Source organism: Salarias fasciatus, chromosome 9 (assembly GCF_902148845.1).
Source record: "Salarias fasciatus chromosome 9, fSalaFa1.1, whole genome shotgun sequence".
NCBI lineage: Eukaryota > Metazoa > Chordata > Actinopteri > Blenniiformes > Blenniidae > Salarias > Salarias fasciatus.
The window spans coordinates 16,011,213-16,029,009 of record NC_043753.1 but is presented as its reverse complement, the minus strand read 5'-3'; the positions used below and the strand labels follow the sequence as shown (position 1 = coordinate 16,029,009).

General features: G+C 43.1%; 2 protein-coding genes across 4 annotated transcripts in view; both read right to left on the bottom strand.

The window, feature by feature from the left end:
- The window catches only part of oxsr1b (oxidative stress responsive kinase 1b), a 36,110-nt gene extending 22,504 nt beyond the window's left edge, over positions 1-13,606 (bottom strand). For all 3 annotated transcript variants that reach the window (XM_030099824.1, XM_030099825.1, XM_030099826.1), the window contains exons 1-2: positions 13,383-13,606; positions 5,482-5,594 (exon numbers count right to left, since the gene is read on the bottom strand). In XM_030099824.1, the coding sequence (XP_029955684.1) occupies positions 5,482-5,594; positions 13,383-13,452 (183 nt within the window). In that variant the 5' untranslated portion in view covers positions 13,453-13,606. The remainder of the gene's footprint in view (positions 1-5,481; positions 5,595-13,382) is intronic.
- An 865-nt stretch (positions 13,607-14,471) lies between these two features.
- On the bottom strand, positions 14,472-17,771 carry myd88 (MYD88 innate immune signal transduction adaptor). Its single transcript, XM_030099859.1, has 5 exons — positions 17,348-17,771; positions 16,360-16,491; positions 15,566-15,743; positions 15,020-15,111; positions 14,472-14,928 (listed from the first exon to the last, which is right to left on the bottom strand). The coding sequence occupies exons 1-5, from the start codon at positions 17,649-17,651 to the stop codon at positions 14,774-14,776; spliced, it is 861 nt and encodes a 286-aa protein (XP_029955719.1). The 5' UTR covers positions 17,652-17,771; the 3' UTR covers positions 14,472-14,773.
- Between the last annotated feature and the right edge of the window lie 26 nt (positions 17,772-17,797).

The window sequence follows — 17,797 nt, the reverse complement described above, 5'->3', positions numbered from 1 at the left end:
ACAGCTGTAAAGCTCTCTTTCACAGTGTGTGAGTGTGTGTGCTTGGGAAGCAGGGGAGCTGAGGTAATGCTGGCACAGAGGTCTAATCCATCACTTCAGCACCAGTCCCAAAGTCATCTGAGGATAGGGGAGCTTTCTACGAAGAGGAAACTGGAGTTGATGCAGGAGGAGCGACTCCTGATGCCGCACTTCAACACCTGGCAGGAGATCCAACCTGCCGCCGGAACACATCTCTCACGTAACATGTGGCTTTTTGCCGCACCAGAACCGGAAGCAGTATTACTGACAAAGCCAAGTTGAGCCAAGCCTGGATAGCAGATTTAAAATAATAAAAAAAATCAAAAATGCTTCGGATGAAGACAATTCTGATAGCTCACATGATGCGAGTCAACCAGTAAATGTTTGTGGTTATGAAAAGCTAGTTGGACAAAGCAGTTTCTGGAGAAAAAAAAAAAACCCCTGAAAATTTCATATTTTTTCATGACTAAACAGGGACAGATTACCAGTAATTACACAGTCAAGCAGGAGTCTAACCCGAAATGAGTTTCTCGCTCTGAAACACCCCTGCTCTTCCCAGAGTGTAATTAAAGGACATTTCACATCAAGACTTTTAAAATGTGGAAAAAAAAAAACACAAAAAAATCCTCTTGACAGGATGCATTTCTTATATATTTGTGGAAAAGAACTTTATCAATGAGTTTCACTGTCCTGCTATAAATGTAATATTTGTAAACACACAAAAAAAGAGAGATGAAAGTAACAAATTATAAATACCTAACAACTTTATTGTGATATAGTACTTTCAAGTACTTTTTTTTTTAAGTATGCTATCCTACTCATACTTGAGAATGATGTACACCATGTAATCTACTTTTAATGTCTCAAGTAGTTCAGAAGTATGCCCGAAATCATAAATGTTCAAACACTATTTACTTTATGGTTTGTGCAAGAACTGTGATCGAAACGTAGATACAGTATTTTCATAGATGCAAACAGAATCAATTATGTGTAGTTAAAAAAGTAACAAACACTTGTAGCTTTTGGAGATTATGTTGTCATATAATTGAGGACAATTTAAGCAATGTACCTCTATTTGTACTCGATTACAAATTTTCACATCTGAAAATCCTAAATATAACTTCCTATAAGCAGAGGGTGTAAATTTACGATAACGCATGCAGACATATTATCACGTTTCCTCATATTTTCCATGGTCGTCATCTATTTACAACCGTGATATCTCAGAATTAAAAAAAAGCTCATTTCACCATTTTTCATGGCCGCACAGATACTCTGAGTAAAGTAAATCCCAGGAACGCGGTGTGGATTAAGTCACCCGAAGCACTCTCCTATCTGTTCACCTCCAGAGTGTTTCCACAACAATTATTGATGTTTTAAGCATGACAGATACACCCCTGTCAAGGAAGGAGCCTTAAAACCGACGCTAAAAATCACTTGTTAAAGCCATGAGTCAATCGATGCTTTGCGGGTCAAACAAAGTCAGATTCTCCATCAGGGTAATGTCCAGCCTCCACTATGTGCTTCACCAGCAGTCTTCCTCGGCTGCAGAGTCATCACTATTGAGCCGTCGGTCTTCAGCTAGTGCCTCTACCAAGAAGAGCCACCGTCATAACGTCGTTAGAATACATTTGACGAGAAGAGGGTAGGGACGTGGTCTGAGTCATAATAAGGGCGGCGACAGAGCCGCGCTGTGCATGAAACAAAAGCTGCTGGAGCTTGACAGGTACAGACGTGTTTGAATGCACACAGAACTGTGATGGGACAACAGTGCAAAAAAAATAAAAAGAGAAAGAAAGAAAGAAAGAAGAGTAACTTTGAGCTTTTCAGTATGTTTTGTTTTTTACATTGTGTTAACCTATTGACCAACAGGTGAACTCACAAACTCGGCGAGCGAGAGTGCTGTGGAGCGAAAAGCCGTTGAAGGACTCCCAGCCTGTCTGGCCAGACAGCGAGCGCCGTGGGTTGTCTCTCCCCATTATACTGTCCCTGGAAACTACACAGAGCGTAATAATGATATAACCTGTTGGCGGCGGTCTGGCCTCGGAGGCCAGCCCCCTCCGTCTGTTCTCAGCGCTGCGAGGAGGCAGGTCGCCGCGGCGCTGTGGGCCGGGGTAACCCCAGAGAAGAACAACAATGGGATAACAGGGAGGATATCTCGCTCTGGCAGTTGGCAGGTTTTCCTCATCTTTTCCAACAGACAATGTGAGAATGAGAGACGCTCTTTGTTGTGAGGATTAGGTCACTGTAAACCAATGCCACGCCAGAGATCCTGGAAACCCTCCCATCATCCGAACCATTTACAACACTTCTGTGCAACATTTGATACCAGATGAGATTATTCTCTTTTGGAATTTTTTTTTTTTTTTAATAAGATTTCCATCATACTTCTCCAAAAATGATAGAAATCACTGTAAAAAAAAAATCATTAATATATGAACCCATTCATTTTTTCGATGTTAATCCATTATAGGCTATAAGAGATGAACAGAAACGAAATAAAAAGCTGTAGTGCAAAAGTTAAAAAGTTATGACAGTATTATACTAAAGCCTGAAGCTTCCAACCAGCAGGAGAGCTACACATTACACTAGAACTGATGTGGAAATATATTAATAGGGGCCGCATCCAAATGAGGAAATACCATCTAGCACGACACAAAGCATGTGAGGTGTGAGTGTTAGCTGGCGGGGGGGGGGGGGCGCACACACACGACGTGGACTCATGGGCCCATATCGGATTAGATGAATAAATACTGACATTGTGCAGTAAATTATCAAAAGATTAAAGTTATTAAACCATCAGCACGTCCAGTTGTGATCAGATTAGTCCCCTTAAAGTTATCGGGTGCCGATTACATGTTAACAGAGAAGAAACTGGTTGCTTGGTTGGTTGGACTGATTTTGAATTAGTCTGAAAATATGCTAACAGATAATGAGGCAACAAAGAAGTAATTCACATTTCACATTCTCGCCATACAGTGGTATTCACTCTCCGTTTGTGTCATGTAAACACCGACCTCTGGATGAATTTTCAGCGTATCATCAATGATTTTGACAACTATTTTTTTGCCGAGGTTTTTATTGTGGGCTTTGCTCGACTGTTTGTGTTGCAGTGATCTTCTACTAAAGCCCAACTCATCCAGAGCAGTTTTATTGAACGTGTCCCACCTACGAACCGCTGCAGACACACTTCTCCGTGACCACACACAAAGCCATCTGCTCCCCAAATGCTTTCACTATTCCCTAATTACATCTGGGATTTAATATACAAGTCACAGAAGACATCAGAGCAAGCATTTATGATAACCCGTGTCGACCATTATTGACGAATGCATTGAGATAATGGCCATCTGTTGTATTCACGGCCTGCATTTCATTATCATCAAATATCTAAGTCCCTGCTGCTTCTGAGCAACCTGGAGCTTCTCAATTCATGTATGAAATAAATAAATAAATAAATAAAAACAGGAAGAAAAACCTTTACATTTGATATCGACTCATTTTGTCCTGGCATAATTACATTAACATCCAATTAGGCGAATCTCTAAATCACCTATTTGGGGGGGGGGGGGGGGGGGGGAAGCAATGAGAACTGTGTATTCTGTTTTCTCAATTCTAAAGCAAACATTTTGAGACAACAAATTAACTTGCAGGCCGAGTGAAAACAGTATTTTGCTCCCAGTAATGGAAATCACGTTGGCTGATAGAATCAGTGTCCTCCAGCGGATCTGGTCCCGTTGCCATAGCGTGTCATCCCTGAATTGTTTCTAGCAGAACGGAGAATGAGTTCTCCAAAAGCCATCGTGACACGACTGATGCAATGTTGCCTGATTTCATAAAAAGAACTGAAAGTGGCTTTACGATCCATCTTGTGACGGTCCTAAGGTTTTACATTGGCAGCACGCGAGCACCGAGCTGAGCGTGATACTGAATTTTTCCAGGAAGTGGACCAATTATATCTGGTCTTGATTAGGCCGGATCCGTTCGGGGTTTGGTGGGTCCGAGGGCCTTGAAACTGAGCGAAAAATAAATGAGCTATTGTGACAGACTGAATACAGTGCTGGGTCACAAACTGGTGCCACAGAATCACACTGATGGCAGACACACAGAGAGGCCACTATCGGAGCAATGTTACGTCACTATCGGTTACTCAGAGCTCCACACGCACACACACTGTGTGTATGTGAGACACACTCACACACGAAAACCTGAGAACAAGTCATTTAAAAGAAAGAGGCTTCTGAAGTCTACAACAAAGACTTGGCTCCCCTCTGATTCCATGTAGCAGAAATACTTATTTTTATCTCAGTTTCTTTAAGATTAAACTACATTTTACACATTCACCTCACTTTTCCTGGTTCCTTCAAATACTGCAAAAATCTTCCAATTGGAAACGCAGTCAAACTGTAAGTCCTTTCCTTATAATCTGACCCACATTTACTGAAAAGCACCTGTCACTGAATATGAACCTGTATCTACAAACAGAACTAAAACAGACATAGGGTTTTGACAAAGCTAAAGACCCGCAGGCATCTTCAAATCGCATTGCGTTAAACTTTGAACCTACACTTCTCCAGAGTCAGCAGGGGTTCAATTTGATGCTCGCTCGCTATTCAACCCAGCAAGCTTTGAAATGAGGGGGGGGACCACAGGGAGGAAATCTGATCCGGTCCATGTGACCGCCTGCTCCGAGAATCCGGGAGCAGCATTCCCCTGATTCATCCTCCAGCATTCGGACGGAGCGACTGAGGGAGGGGGGGGGGGCTGGTTGTGAAGTCTCACTGCCCGGTTTAGCAATGCCAGAGAGTTGTGAGCAACCTGCCAGCGGGCTCTCGTCATGACCGTCCTCGCACCCATATAGGCTTACACAATATTTATTTCCCGTGGGCCACTTTCTGAGAGGCTTGGATGAGCACTCGGAAAATATCAATCACACGTCCATTTAGGAGCCAGTCGATGAACGGAGTCACACAAAAAAACCTAAGCTCTGACATCGCCGACAAATAAAAACCAAAGATACAGATTTTATGGAGAAACTCTCGTTTTATCAGCAAAAGCCACAACCACAGAGATTAAATCTCCCGGCAGAAGAACTGGATCTAATGTGTCCATGTCTGGAGGTGGACTGCACACCACATGTCATACAGCAAATGATGTGCCGAGCCACACTGGAAGATTGCATTGAGGGTATAATGACACAATGGAGCCTTCAGGAAGATGTCCCATGGCGGTACTAATAGTTTCCTGGCGGTAAGTGGACTCCTCCTTCAGAGAACAACCGGAGCGGTGTTTGAAGTGACATGGATGAGGGGAGAGGGGGGGTGGGCTCGGAGAAAACCATTAATGAAAAGCAGAGGTGGAAATAACTCCGTCCACATGCACGGACCGCAGAGACAAAGCCTTCAGTGCTGTAAGAGAGGAGCTGCCTTTGATCAGCAACATTCACCGAGCAGTGTGTCTTACCAGGAGCTCGTCCATATTGGTCTGGCACTTTTCTAGGTTGATGCGTTTGATGGCCACCTTCTCCTTGCGTGGTATACAGTAGGCCGCCTGGACCACCGCTGTGGCCCCACTCCCTGAAACAGACAGCAACACGGCACATTACCACCTCTGTTATGCATCAGTTCATTCGTTTCCTACACCTTGAGGAGCTCCGTCAGTCAGTCCGTGTCCCTCGTGTGAGACAAGATGCATAAGCTCTCCGGCGTATTCCGGGATTAACGAGGGATTTCCTACCAGTACTCAGTGTCGGTGTGCATCCTAATCAACGGGTGAAGCATCGCTTATTTAAAGTCGTAATTTGAATGGTTAGAGCTGTGGATTCGGAGATGCCTCTAAACATAAATCAGTTAAATCTAGAACTCTACTTCACCTCTTTAGGCTGAGCTTGAGTCTTTTTTGACAAAGCAGTCCTGTCTAATGATAAACTTTAATCCGAGCTCAAGAAGGGTAAACGAAGCTTTGCTGAAACAGTTCATCGGATTTATCTTTGGCGCAGCTTAAATTTATGCTCATCAATTATGAATCTGCTTCCCTAAATCCTGTCTAATGAGGCAGGCCCGATCGGAGCCGGTGACTCTGCTATATCAAGCATTTCCCCACGGACGACTCGACAGAAAAAGGACCACAGCGTGGCACACAGAACACAGTTCAGAAGTCTGTTTTTTGAAGATGTATTCACGCTTTGAAGATTTACTTTATAGGTCACAAACTGGCATTTAGCTCACACAGCATCAATCCCCGGCCCGGCAATGTCTTTACAGGTGAGCGAGATTTAAAGACTCGTCTCATGCTGTACGGGACGGAGATCCAATGAAAAGAGTCTCCGTTTGGTCTGCTGCCGGTTTATTGTGTTTTAATTCTGAGTAACACGTGACGGTTAAAGCTCGTAAAATGCTCGGTAGGGAGAGGCGTTCCAGCCGCCCCAGCGCCGTGTGGGGGCAAACTTAACAGCCCGCTTATGTGGAGCCACGCATGATCACACTGGGCTGTTTCTACAAGGCGTCCCGTGTGTGTGTGTGTGTGTGTGTGACGCCGAGTGACGCCGTGAGGGCATACCGGTAGCAGGCTGCGAGTCTGTCCAACCTCTGGTAAGCTTTTCCTAACCTCTCATGCCCTCATCTTAGCTATGCCCAAATATCAACAAAGCACCCATTGTTTCGGAGTCTCCAAACCGCTGCTGTATAAAAGGTTTTATTTTGTATATTGAAGGAAAAAAAAAACAAAAAAAAACCTGTCTCCATGATTTTAATTAAAAAGAAAATGAGTCCCTGAAGAGGTGACCACTTTTTAATCCAACTGTATTTATCGGAGATAATTAGAACTCCAGGCTACATGAGACATAGAGCAAAATAGCAAACATGTATTCAATGAGACAGACTCAAATTAAACTCTCGCGCTCTTAATCTAATCAAGCCGCTGTTTTCTTGAATTTGCTCTCGACGGCAAGACCGCGAGGGTCACTTTAATCATCCTGGATATAAACACGGCGGTGGGTGGGTGCCACATGTCCAACGGTAACCTCTCATGATGGGTGGTTGGCTTTGACGCTCGCGTCCGTACGCACGATAAATTTATCCTCCTCCTTTCTCCATCCTCGATCCCTCTGGAGGCCGGCCAGTGGCGGGGAGTGGGGTGGGGGGGGTGGGGGGGGCGCTCGGGCCCGGCAGCACCACAGGGAGCCAGTTTCCCCGTACACAGTGGAGTGTAAATTCCTCCGTGCAAACAAACAGCCAGTCGTCAGGGGTGGCTGGACGGGCCGCGGAGCACATGTGCTCGCGCGCACGTGTGGAACGACGACGGTGGAAAAAAATTGGGTGGAGAGAGATGGTTGGGTTGAGTAAGGGCAAGGTCAAAGGGTAGCAAGGCACTCTGCAGTAATTGAGACCAGAAGAAGAAGCATCCAGTTAGCTGGGACCTTTAGTTACTGTGAAATACTGTGTAAGAGTGGGTTTTCACCGCACCGCAGACGCCTTGCTTTTACACCGGAGACCATTACTGCCGCGACCGGCATTCAACCTCTTTCTATTCTTTTATGGCATTCTCATTTCAGCAATTTTCCAAATGGAGTTGATAATTTGTGCACGGAACGAAAGATCTCATGCTTTTATATCCTCTTGACTCCCAAGGTCTCTAATAGATTGTTCAGAGGGTTTACACCTCTATTTGGAATCGCATTAAGTCATTAGTTAAACCAAGATCGCTCAGGTTTTAACCAATATTGCAAATCAAGTAAAATAAAAACACTGCAGCAGCCTGGTGGGATACAGACCAAAGCTGTAATTCCCATTTCGTCTACTCCCTCAAGCAAGAAAACAATTCCTGAGAATTTGGCTTGATACTATGAAAGAGGACATTATGATATTTTACCATTTGTTTTAGATTCAGTCTTATTCTTTTGCAACCTCTGTATTTTACATTTCCATTTTAAGTACTGTTGTCATATTCAAGCCCGTTGTTTACCATTAAATACATGTTACCATTATAGGGTGCTCATTGACATACTTTTAAATTGAGAGTTTTTAATCCTTTCGAGCTGTCCTCTCCAATCAAGTATAAGAATTACTCAATAATTGCAAAATATTAAATGGTAAAACAATGAGTGGAACAACACTTAAAGACTGAGTGATAAAAATTAACAATGAAAAAGTGCAATGCTGATGAGGAACCGAGTTTTCAGATCAGGTATCAAATATTTGTTATTGTAAAAAACAAGACGGCGCACGCCGTCCGTTTTCACACTCACAAACCACCATCATGACCTGCTGCTGGTATTTTCAGACTCAGAACTCAGAGCTCAACATGACGCATTAAAAACCAACTGATGTTACAAAACGAGCGACTCGCCGTCATATGTCCGTCACAAACAACAGCACATCACCACCAGCGTCGACCTCGGCATGAGGAGCAGCGGACAAATGAGACAGACCGGGGCTCTGCGGCGCCACCGCCGCTTTGAAGAAGTCTGGCACCGACATGAAGAGCTGCAGATAAAGCAGATCGTTATCTTCTTCCACCGTCTCATTCATACATAGATGACTCAACTTTTTTTTTTTTTAACTTCCAAATAATTCAAAGTTCCTGTGAAACATTTTGGATTCCTGATAAACATTTAGCTGGTCCTGCAAGCGGATGATGCAATTTAAACTGTATTGTTACGCTTTTTCATTTTCAAGATGATCCGGAAACTGAGCCGAATACTAACACAGACATGAATAGTCTGAAAAGATTTGATTTTTAAAACACAATCTGCTATCATTTCAACTTTAAAGTCCAAAGCTGACCCCAGATCTGCTATCTTTAATAGAAAGCTGTTTGTTACATCCTGAGCTGCTTTTCCACCTCTACATCAGTTCTGAATTCCTCGGTGTGTTTAGTCTAATGATGACGACTCACATTTAATTCTGCAACACAGTCAACTCTTCTTTATACAGTCATTCCAACCTCTGGCCAAACACACACGCAAAGACAACACACTGCCAGGGGGACGAATTAATAAACCGTTACGACCTATAAACTTGTTGAACTGTATCACTGCGTGACATCAAAATGTGGATTTATGTCGACATTCCCTTGAAATTTGAAAGATGTAACTTGATTCTCTGGTATTGCTTCAAAAAAGAAAATCCTAAGTAAATCATGACTTGTGAATCGAATAAGACATGTTGCGAAAGCATCCCGATCACTTCTACCAGAGAACACATTGACAAAACAATCATGCTCTTTGAAAAAGAAGCCGGTGTTTTCTGTCAACATGTTTTCTCAAAACAAGTCCAGTTTGGCACGAGGAGCTCGTGTGAGCGTTATTCCATAAAATATTATAAAATCTAGCAAACTATTAATGGGGCGAGAGACAATGAAGACTTCTGCACTATTTAACTCTCCAATGTGCAGAACATAACATTTGTTTGACAATCCATCGTCCCACAAATACTGACTGAAATATTATTTCTGTCGAATCCAAATATATGTATTTTTTAATACTTTTCAATTCTGTGTCAAATTTTATTCCTGAGACAGGTACAGTAAGTGACTGAAAGGCTTGAACTAAGGCATATTTACTTTTCTTATAAAAGAATAACTAAAAAGATCTCATTACACAGCAGAAATCAAATAAATCTTTTTTTTTAAAAGAACTGAAGAAAACGTCTTAAATAAACAATCAAAGGTTAACTGCAACATTTACAGATCATTTGGGTCTTGTTTGCTATATTTTCATCATTTTTGGAAAGACGACATGCTGCCACTCCTCCGACTTGAAATGGCTACTTTTAGACTGTAGCTAGTTATTTTTTCTGCATCCCATCCGGCGTGTGTGTGAAAGGCACCACAGTGCATTATATTGATTTTTAACTGTCGCATCGATGCATACATTGTTGTTAAGATGTTTTTTCTGACAGCAAGTCTTAAAATAAAACCAAATCTCAATACACAGACGTGTCTAATACATTGTGAATAATATAAATTATTCAAACGCCAATTAAAGTATTGAGGAGAGATATTTAATCGGATTGTTACTCGTCTGTGCCGATTAAAAGCTTTTATTGGTGCAGTGTTCTCTGCTGCAACTCATTTGTACTCTTTTTATTCCACAAGGTTTCATTAAAAAAAACCATTAGAGGCTTTCATTCAAAAGATGTGGGCTCAAAATGATGCCGCATGCTATGGTTCGACATTTGTCATTCCAAAAGATTATATTAAAAAAAAAAAAAAAGCTAAAAGGTCCAGGGACACTACATTCCCCGCTCTGATTCATTTTTCCATCTGCAGAACGTGGTATCCTGGTCTTGAATGACGGGACTGGAGTGGGTTTTGTCAGTGTGCTCCTTCATGAACTGGAGCAGCAGCTCCACTTCGCCTTTCCTGCCCTCACCAGGCCAGTTTAGTGCCTGACGTCACTCGTCTTTTATTACATTTCCTGTGAATACCTGGCTGACATTCCTCACATCATTCAAAAGGTACAGCAAGAAATGTCACACAAGTTGAACAGCCACACCGCAGCCCCGCTGCGTTTGGGTGTGTGTTCCTCGACGGCCCCGGATGTGATGCCCTAAAACACTGATGTGGCCTGAAACTTGGAACTGATGGTAAATTACAGGGTCACAAGCCAGGGGTTGCTTGCTGTTGTGGTGAAGGATTGAGGCATTTGTTGAAAACCATCTGAGGGACTGAGTGAAGGCAACAGGGAGGAAACGCGGTTGCTGGTGGATACAAACACTAGGAGGGAAAAAAAAAAAAAAAAGTTTCCAGTCCAGATTTGCCAACTCGAATGATCCAAAGCACGATCCAAGATCGGACAGAAACAGCTCCACTATTTTCCAGTGAGCTCTGTCCAGTACGATCCAGTGCTCGGCGGGGTGAAAAAGAGAGGGTGTGAACCGTGTAATAACAAATCCTCTTTCCCCGGGGAAGTTACCAAAACAATAGCTCTGTTGGGCATGCAGAGCCATCCTCGACACGCCAGTCCTCGAGCCGAGCGGGAGCTGTGAGAGCAGGATCACGGTGGAAAGAGACAGTTTATACAGTATCTACCCGACAGTTTGTGTTAGAGCGGGGAGGGGGAGGCGGGTTCAGGTCCTGGAGCCTGGCTCGCCCCGGCTGCTAGCTGCTGCTGCTGCTGCTGCTGCAATCTAACACTGCTAATTGTTGACAGTTTTAGAGCTGCACACTCAAGAAGAGCTGAAATCCAGGAATGAATCAAACAAATCCTCTTTTTTATGGCCAACAATGTTTTGTTTCTAACTTCAGCTTCTCTCTGTCTTCACCGATATACTAGACCACCTAACCTTACAGCATTGACTCTGTCATTTTCTGATATTGTACAGAACAAAATAGATTTAACAGAAGGAAAACTGTTGGCAATGACCGTGGCAGCTTGAATTTCAGTGTGATTCACTGCTGATGTGAAGAGCTTTTGAAATTTCCAATATTTACATGCTACATGGTCTCAACAACACAACACTCAAGGTAACAAGTTTAAGTTAGTTCTTAAACCAGTCCTTGTTGACCTGAAAATTGGAAAAGGCTGTTCAACAGACCTTATGTCCTAATTTGACAGAGAGAGAGAGAGAGAGAGAGAGAGAGAGAGCGAGAGAGAGAGAGCGAGAGAGAGAGATTCACATGACTGTTGGCAAAGTCTGACCTGAACAGAAGCAGATGTGGGGAAGTCTCTCACAGGGTTCTGTTCATATGGACAATAAACACTTTTAAAGACCGCAACTTGCTACCGATTTTCATCAGTCTATAACATTTACCTGCGTGCACATTTACCCATCTAAATCTGAAGCTCTTTGTTTTAAAATCCAAGTAAAAGAAAGCCTGCTGCAGTGCAGTTCTGTAAAAACTTTGCCGGCTCTCAACCAGGGTGGACAATTTGTTTAACACTGCAAGGAAATGCGACAGAACTGGTTTCTACACAAGAGGGGGTTTTTATCTCTGTTAGGGCGGTATCTCAAGGGGTAAGTTGGTGCAAACTTTTGAACAAACCTGAAGGGGAAAATGCAGAAATGAGGCTGGTGTTAATTTCGACCGTTTCAGAGAAAATATACAAAAAGTTTGACTTAATGCCTGCAAAATGAGCCCTATCTAAACACAGATTCCCAGTGGAGGAAGCACACACCACTCAGGCAACGTAAACCAGAGGCACAAACTGACTGATTTGAGAGAACAATACTTTGCTTATAAGTTCCTCGCTCCTTCCTCTCCCTCCTGAACAAAGTCAGCCAAAGAAAGGTAGGACAGGTCAGCTATTTGTGGGGTGGGACATTTCAGGACTTCACAAGTAAAGGCTGTCATTCCTCAGGCCAGCCAACCCATAAGCCATCTCGTGGCCTCACTCAGGCTTGACCCTGCACAGGGAAAAAAGGAGCAATATGCCTCCTGCCACACTGGAGCGCCTGGCGGAGAAGAAATGCCTTCTTATGCTTTGAAACTAAAAGTTTCAAAAACTTTAGCTTCATAACAGTTTAGAAATTTGTAGTTTCAATCTCAAAACAAGTCAGACAAAGCATGATTGACTGTGTTATCCAGCAAAGTATTTTTTTTTTCCTGAGATCAGTAGTCCCATGATAACACATTAATCCTCTCCAAAAAAGCTCAAGCATAACTGGATTAATTCTGGGAGCAAATAGCATCAACATTCAGTAACTCTGACACATTTTCACACTATCCACTAACCAAATAAAAGACATAACAAAATAGTACAGGTATAACCCCTACACTTTCAACAAAGACTGTCAGTGCTATAGAGAGAGTATGTAGTGTAGTAAGAGATGGGCGTGAACACACATGGAGTTACAGTCATTGATTTGTTTTGCTTGTTACATTATCATACCTCTGCTTAGCCTTTCCACTGCTTCCTTACAATTTTACAAATTAGTAACGAGCATTAAAATCTACTTTGTGCCGATTAGTGACGATAATTCAGAAGGATACAGTTTATATCGCTGCAAATATCAGGGACGACGCCCTCTAGGCAGACTACATTTAAAGAAAGCATACATCCCGCTGTGCACATGAATAAACTAAAGCTCAATGAAGGCACTCCTCCAGCAAATAGACACAGCCTGACAAGACAGCGACGCTCGTTTACGTCTCCGGCACAGCCCCAGTGGACGGGGTGACCGCTCTCCCTGGAAGGTTTCCACTCACTCCAAGGCACAACGCCGCCCGGCTAAGATCGCCAAGTTACAGAAACGCTACCAACTCAGCCTCGCTCGGGAGAAAGAGGATGCCTTTCACTCGTTTTACACTTGAACGCAGTCAGCTCGTCTCCATTGCTTTGAACACTGTCTTTTTTCATTCAGCTAAAAGCAGAAAACCACATTACCACAGGCGTGAAGCTAACGAGGTAACAGAACACGTACCAATCACCTCGTGTAGCTCATAGTCATCTTTGTTGATGGACCAGGGTTGGGAGCTCAGGTCCTCCGACATGGCTGGGGAATGTGCCGAGGCCGCGCTATCTGCAGGGAGGTGTTGAATCCAGAGAGCTGCGTGTAAAAAGAAGTCAAAGTAATCCAAACAGGACCAACAAGGGCGACACTTCCCCTTCTTTGCGAATCCTGCAGCACTCCTGTCATTCCCAAAGTTTGACACTAGCCCAGCAGCCCCGCCTACCGCATTCCTACTGAGCAAATGTGGCCCGTCATGGCGGACATGTTGAGTGTGGCGGCGGCTCGCGGATAACACACCAAAAAAAAAAAGCGTAACTGTAGCAACAACTGTGCCGCACTTTCACTTTATTTGGATTCTTCTTAATTATTCCTCAGCAGTTTGCCTTTAGCTCAAACCCCAAACGCTACATATAAATCTTTATTTAAAGTGAACCACTTCACCACAGGTTCCGCCACACTCATCATGGCGGCGGTGTGTGCTGTGGACATTACACTCCCAAAGTTTAGTCTTGCAGGCAAGGATTCTTTTTCTCTGCAAGCGTCCCAACTTTACACTCTATGGGAAATTCTTGATTCCTGTATCGTCAACAGGCAACTAGAAGGTATGGAAAACAGACACCTAAAAACAAAAATAAAGAATCGATTTCAATATGTTACCAAGTCTTGATTTTGTTTTATTTTTTTCATTTTTTCTAGTTATTATCCAAAGAAAAAAGAGCAACCTGGCAGTCTCTGAAACGGTGTTATTATCCCAAATACAAATAATACATAAAGGAGGCGTGATCCTCCAGAAACATCCTCTCTTCTGATTGGCTATTACCACGTATGCTGCGCTCTCATTGGTTGTTTAGAAGTTACTGCTAAACCATGGGTTTCCTGCACTGCCTTAAAAGAGGAGACCTCTGCTGGTGGATTCTGCAACATGCAGGAGTTACACAATGACGGCACCAAGTAGAGAAGCCCAACCCAGGTCTGCCACACACTGACTGCAAATGCACAAAAGAACCAGCCAAATTTCATATAAAATTATATTTATTTATTTATTTTTTTTTTTTTTGGATATTGTTCTAAAATATATTTAAAAAAAAGGATACAAAAAATAAAAACGCATTTGATGTAAATCCAACAACAATGAAAAAAGCAGGCATCAACTGGTCAGTAAAACTGAAAATATGTAAATTTACAATCCAAATCATCTGTTCTTCTTCAGCTTGAATTTATCAAGTTGAGGAAAAACAGGAAGTGGCCAGTTAACACAAAAAAACGAGAGAGGTTTCAAGTGACCATGGCTTGGCTATTGTCACGTATAATTTATTTGACGTCGAGGAACAGGGGAAAGTCATTCACAGATCAGTTCCTGATTATGGCAGCGAGAGGGCTTTAGCGAGTCTAGTCCAGAACCAGGCCTGTGTGCAAGGCCGCGTGTAGTCACACACGGTCAGGAAGCGTAAGATGCTGGGGAAGGGCTTTGTCATTGGCTTGTAGATCACTGGAATGAGGCGTTTACTTTGAGCTCCTGGAAGGATAACAAAAATAATGATTAGTTTTTTTGTTGTTGTTTTTTTAAGGGAAAACAGGAAGACAAAAATGTTCAAAAAAGGCCTTACCTGGACTGAGGCTGAGAGCAAACTTTGTCTGGAAATCACATTCGTCACTTTCAAGGTATTCATCCGAGATCACCACCACCATCCTTTTGCACCTGCACAACATTTTCAAAATGTAAAGGTTAGAAAATGTTATAAGAGAAGAGATAAGAGGCTTTCTTTCCCGTGGAGTCATCTCCAATACTCAGCTGCAGGTGCTGAGTTCTGGACAACAGCGAGGGGTTCTCAGAAGCACTTCCAGTTTTTAAAAATGTTTCATCTTCAGTTCTCACCTCATCCCTTTTCGAGAACTTGCTTCTTGTGTTAAAATAAAGTGAAGAAATAACGAGACTGTAGCTTTCTCTAACATATTATTTAATCAATTTCTATCCTATTTCTAATTCCTTGTGTTGCATAAAATACCTAATAATCTTGCGTTTGCTCTGGCTGCCCTGTTTCGTTGGTTTGAGTTTCCGGGTCACACCTGGCCCTGCAGTTTGGGAGTTTCAAAATCTAAATGAATATTTTTAGAATCCGTCTTGAAACTTGTGGCGCGTGTTAACGTCCCACCTCTTCTCAATGAGCTCGCTGGTGATGGTCCACACGCAGGAGCCCGGGAGGACGTCTCTGTCGAACACACACAGCTTCAGGCTGTGGTCGGTCTGCTCCAGCTCTCGGATCATCTCGTGGACGAAGCCGAAGTCACTCTGGCAGTAGCAGATGAAGGCGTCAAACGTCTCAGGAGCACCTGCGTTCAGTGTATCGAGATTTAAACGACTTCATTGCATGGAACAGCTTTCATCAAGTGCACACACTGATTATCATCTTCTTCCCCCGTGACTGAAATGCATTTCAGAGCAACGTTCAGAAGAAATTACAGAAAACCACAAGCTTGTGCAGAAAAGTGGAACAGTGATCTGATCACGTGATCAGATCTGCAGATACAGGCTTGAAGAGTTTAATCTTTTCCTGTGTGATCACTCAGCAGGGAATCTATTGCAGCTGTCTCTATTTCAAACGGAAGGTTACAACAGAAACTTTTAGACACTTTCTGCTTCATGGATATTTTGTATTTTTATAATATGATGTGAAAAGGAAAACCCCCACTTATAAATCCACAATAACATGCAATATGATCTCTAACTTTTTACTTATCAGCAAAAGGGTTTTTTTTTTAAAAATGTCCATATACTAATGATGTAAACGCAACCACTACTACTATTTTTAGTTGAATCACAGCAAATTTTAGTAACTTCATGAACTGTGAGCCACCTGTTGACTGTGATGGGAAACACTTACAGTGAAACACAAATTAAAAACGAGAAACACTGACTGAAAGGTACTACGGCGGTGTGAGTGCTCACCCTCGGGGTCATCCTTGGTGGTGAGGCCGGACTTCTCCGAGGTGCGAGGCAGGCAGCTGTCGACCTCAGGAACCTGAAGAGGAGCCTCTGCGCTTCTCTTCAGAAGCTCACGGTACCTCCTCACGTCCTCATCTGGTGTCAGGACAAAATGTGCACATTCCACAAACACAAATGAAATGGATGTTTTAATAAGTACAAGTTTACAGTAACGTCCTTATACATCTTGATGGAATTGAGGGTCCTATCTAGCATTATGTAGAGTCATCAAATTACCTCAGATTCATGTTTTAGAACTGTGGGAAGGAATTGGAGCACACAGTTTCCTCCCACACACACAGTGAGAACATGCAAACTCCTAACAGAAAGGCCCCAAAGGCCAGAATCAAATCAGATCAGTCTGACTTTAATATGAGAATACTGACTGCTGCACTACCGGAAAACCCTTTACAGATGCCTGGGCAGTCTACATTATCTGTAACAACACAGTACCTGCCAGTAGTGTCACCATTTGAACCGATTCAGTGTGATAAAGCCCTGAAATAATGTGTCATTGTTGTAAGAATAGTTTTCCAACAATCTAATAAGTTATTACATTAATAAATTGGCATAAAAATCTATTCAAAATGTGATGACTTCAGCCAATAACTTAATCACTGCATCCCTTTGAAATAAAACCTTTTTTTTAATAATCATAGACATTGAGGATACACAGATCCAGGTTTTCGTCAAGTTTCAGAAGCAAATCAAACTTCATATTATTCAAGTAAACAGTTCTGTGAAAAGACTGAATATCGTGCAATAAAGTATCAACAGGTTAGCTTAAACTTGTTCATTCACAGCTCAAAAATATTTTCTAACTGCAATGCACGTGTTGCACGGGTTCTTCTTTGCATCGCTCATTGTTTGTCTTTTCTTGCAACAAGTTTGCAGATTCATATCATTTCCTCAAAGCGCAGAAAAACAAAAAACAGCTGGTGTCAAAACGCACCGATCAGAGGACGGAGATCCTCCACGATGTCTTTCCTCTCCAGCTCCGACAGGATGGACAGCAGCCGGCCCACCGTGGCCTCTTTGGTCCGGGCCTGCCAGTCCTCCAGGAGGGTCCTGGTGGGGTCCCGGAGCCCCTCGTAGTTCTTGATCTCCAGGAAGGTGAAGCCCATGCTGTCCGCCACGGACATCCAGTCCGCCGCCACCGTGTGGACGGGGTTCAGGTGGAGCCCCAGCTTCTTCCTCACGGTCATGTTGAGCGCGATCAGAGGGACCGACCACAGATCCGAGTCCACCTCGGCCATGATCCAGAAGAAAACCGCCCCGAGAAGAGGACCGAGCTGCGCTTAAAACCGCGAGGAAGCTCAACATGCGCGAGACGTGATTTAGAATCTGGGTTAAAAGTCTACCTGCTCACAAACATCAGGAAGTGATGTCAAGTGGCGGAGAG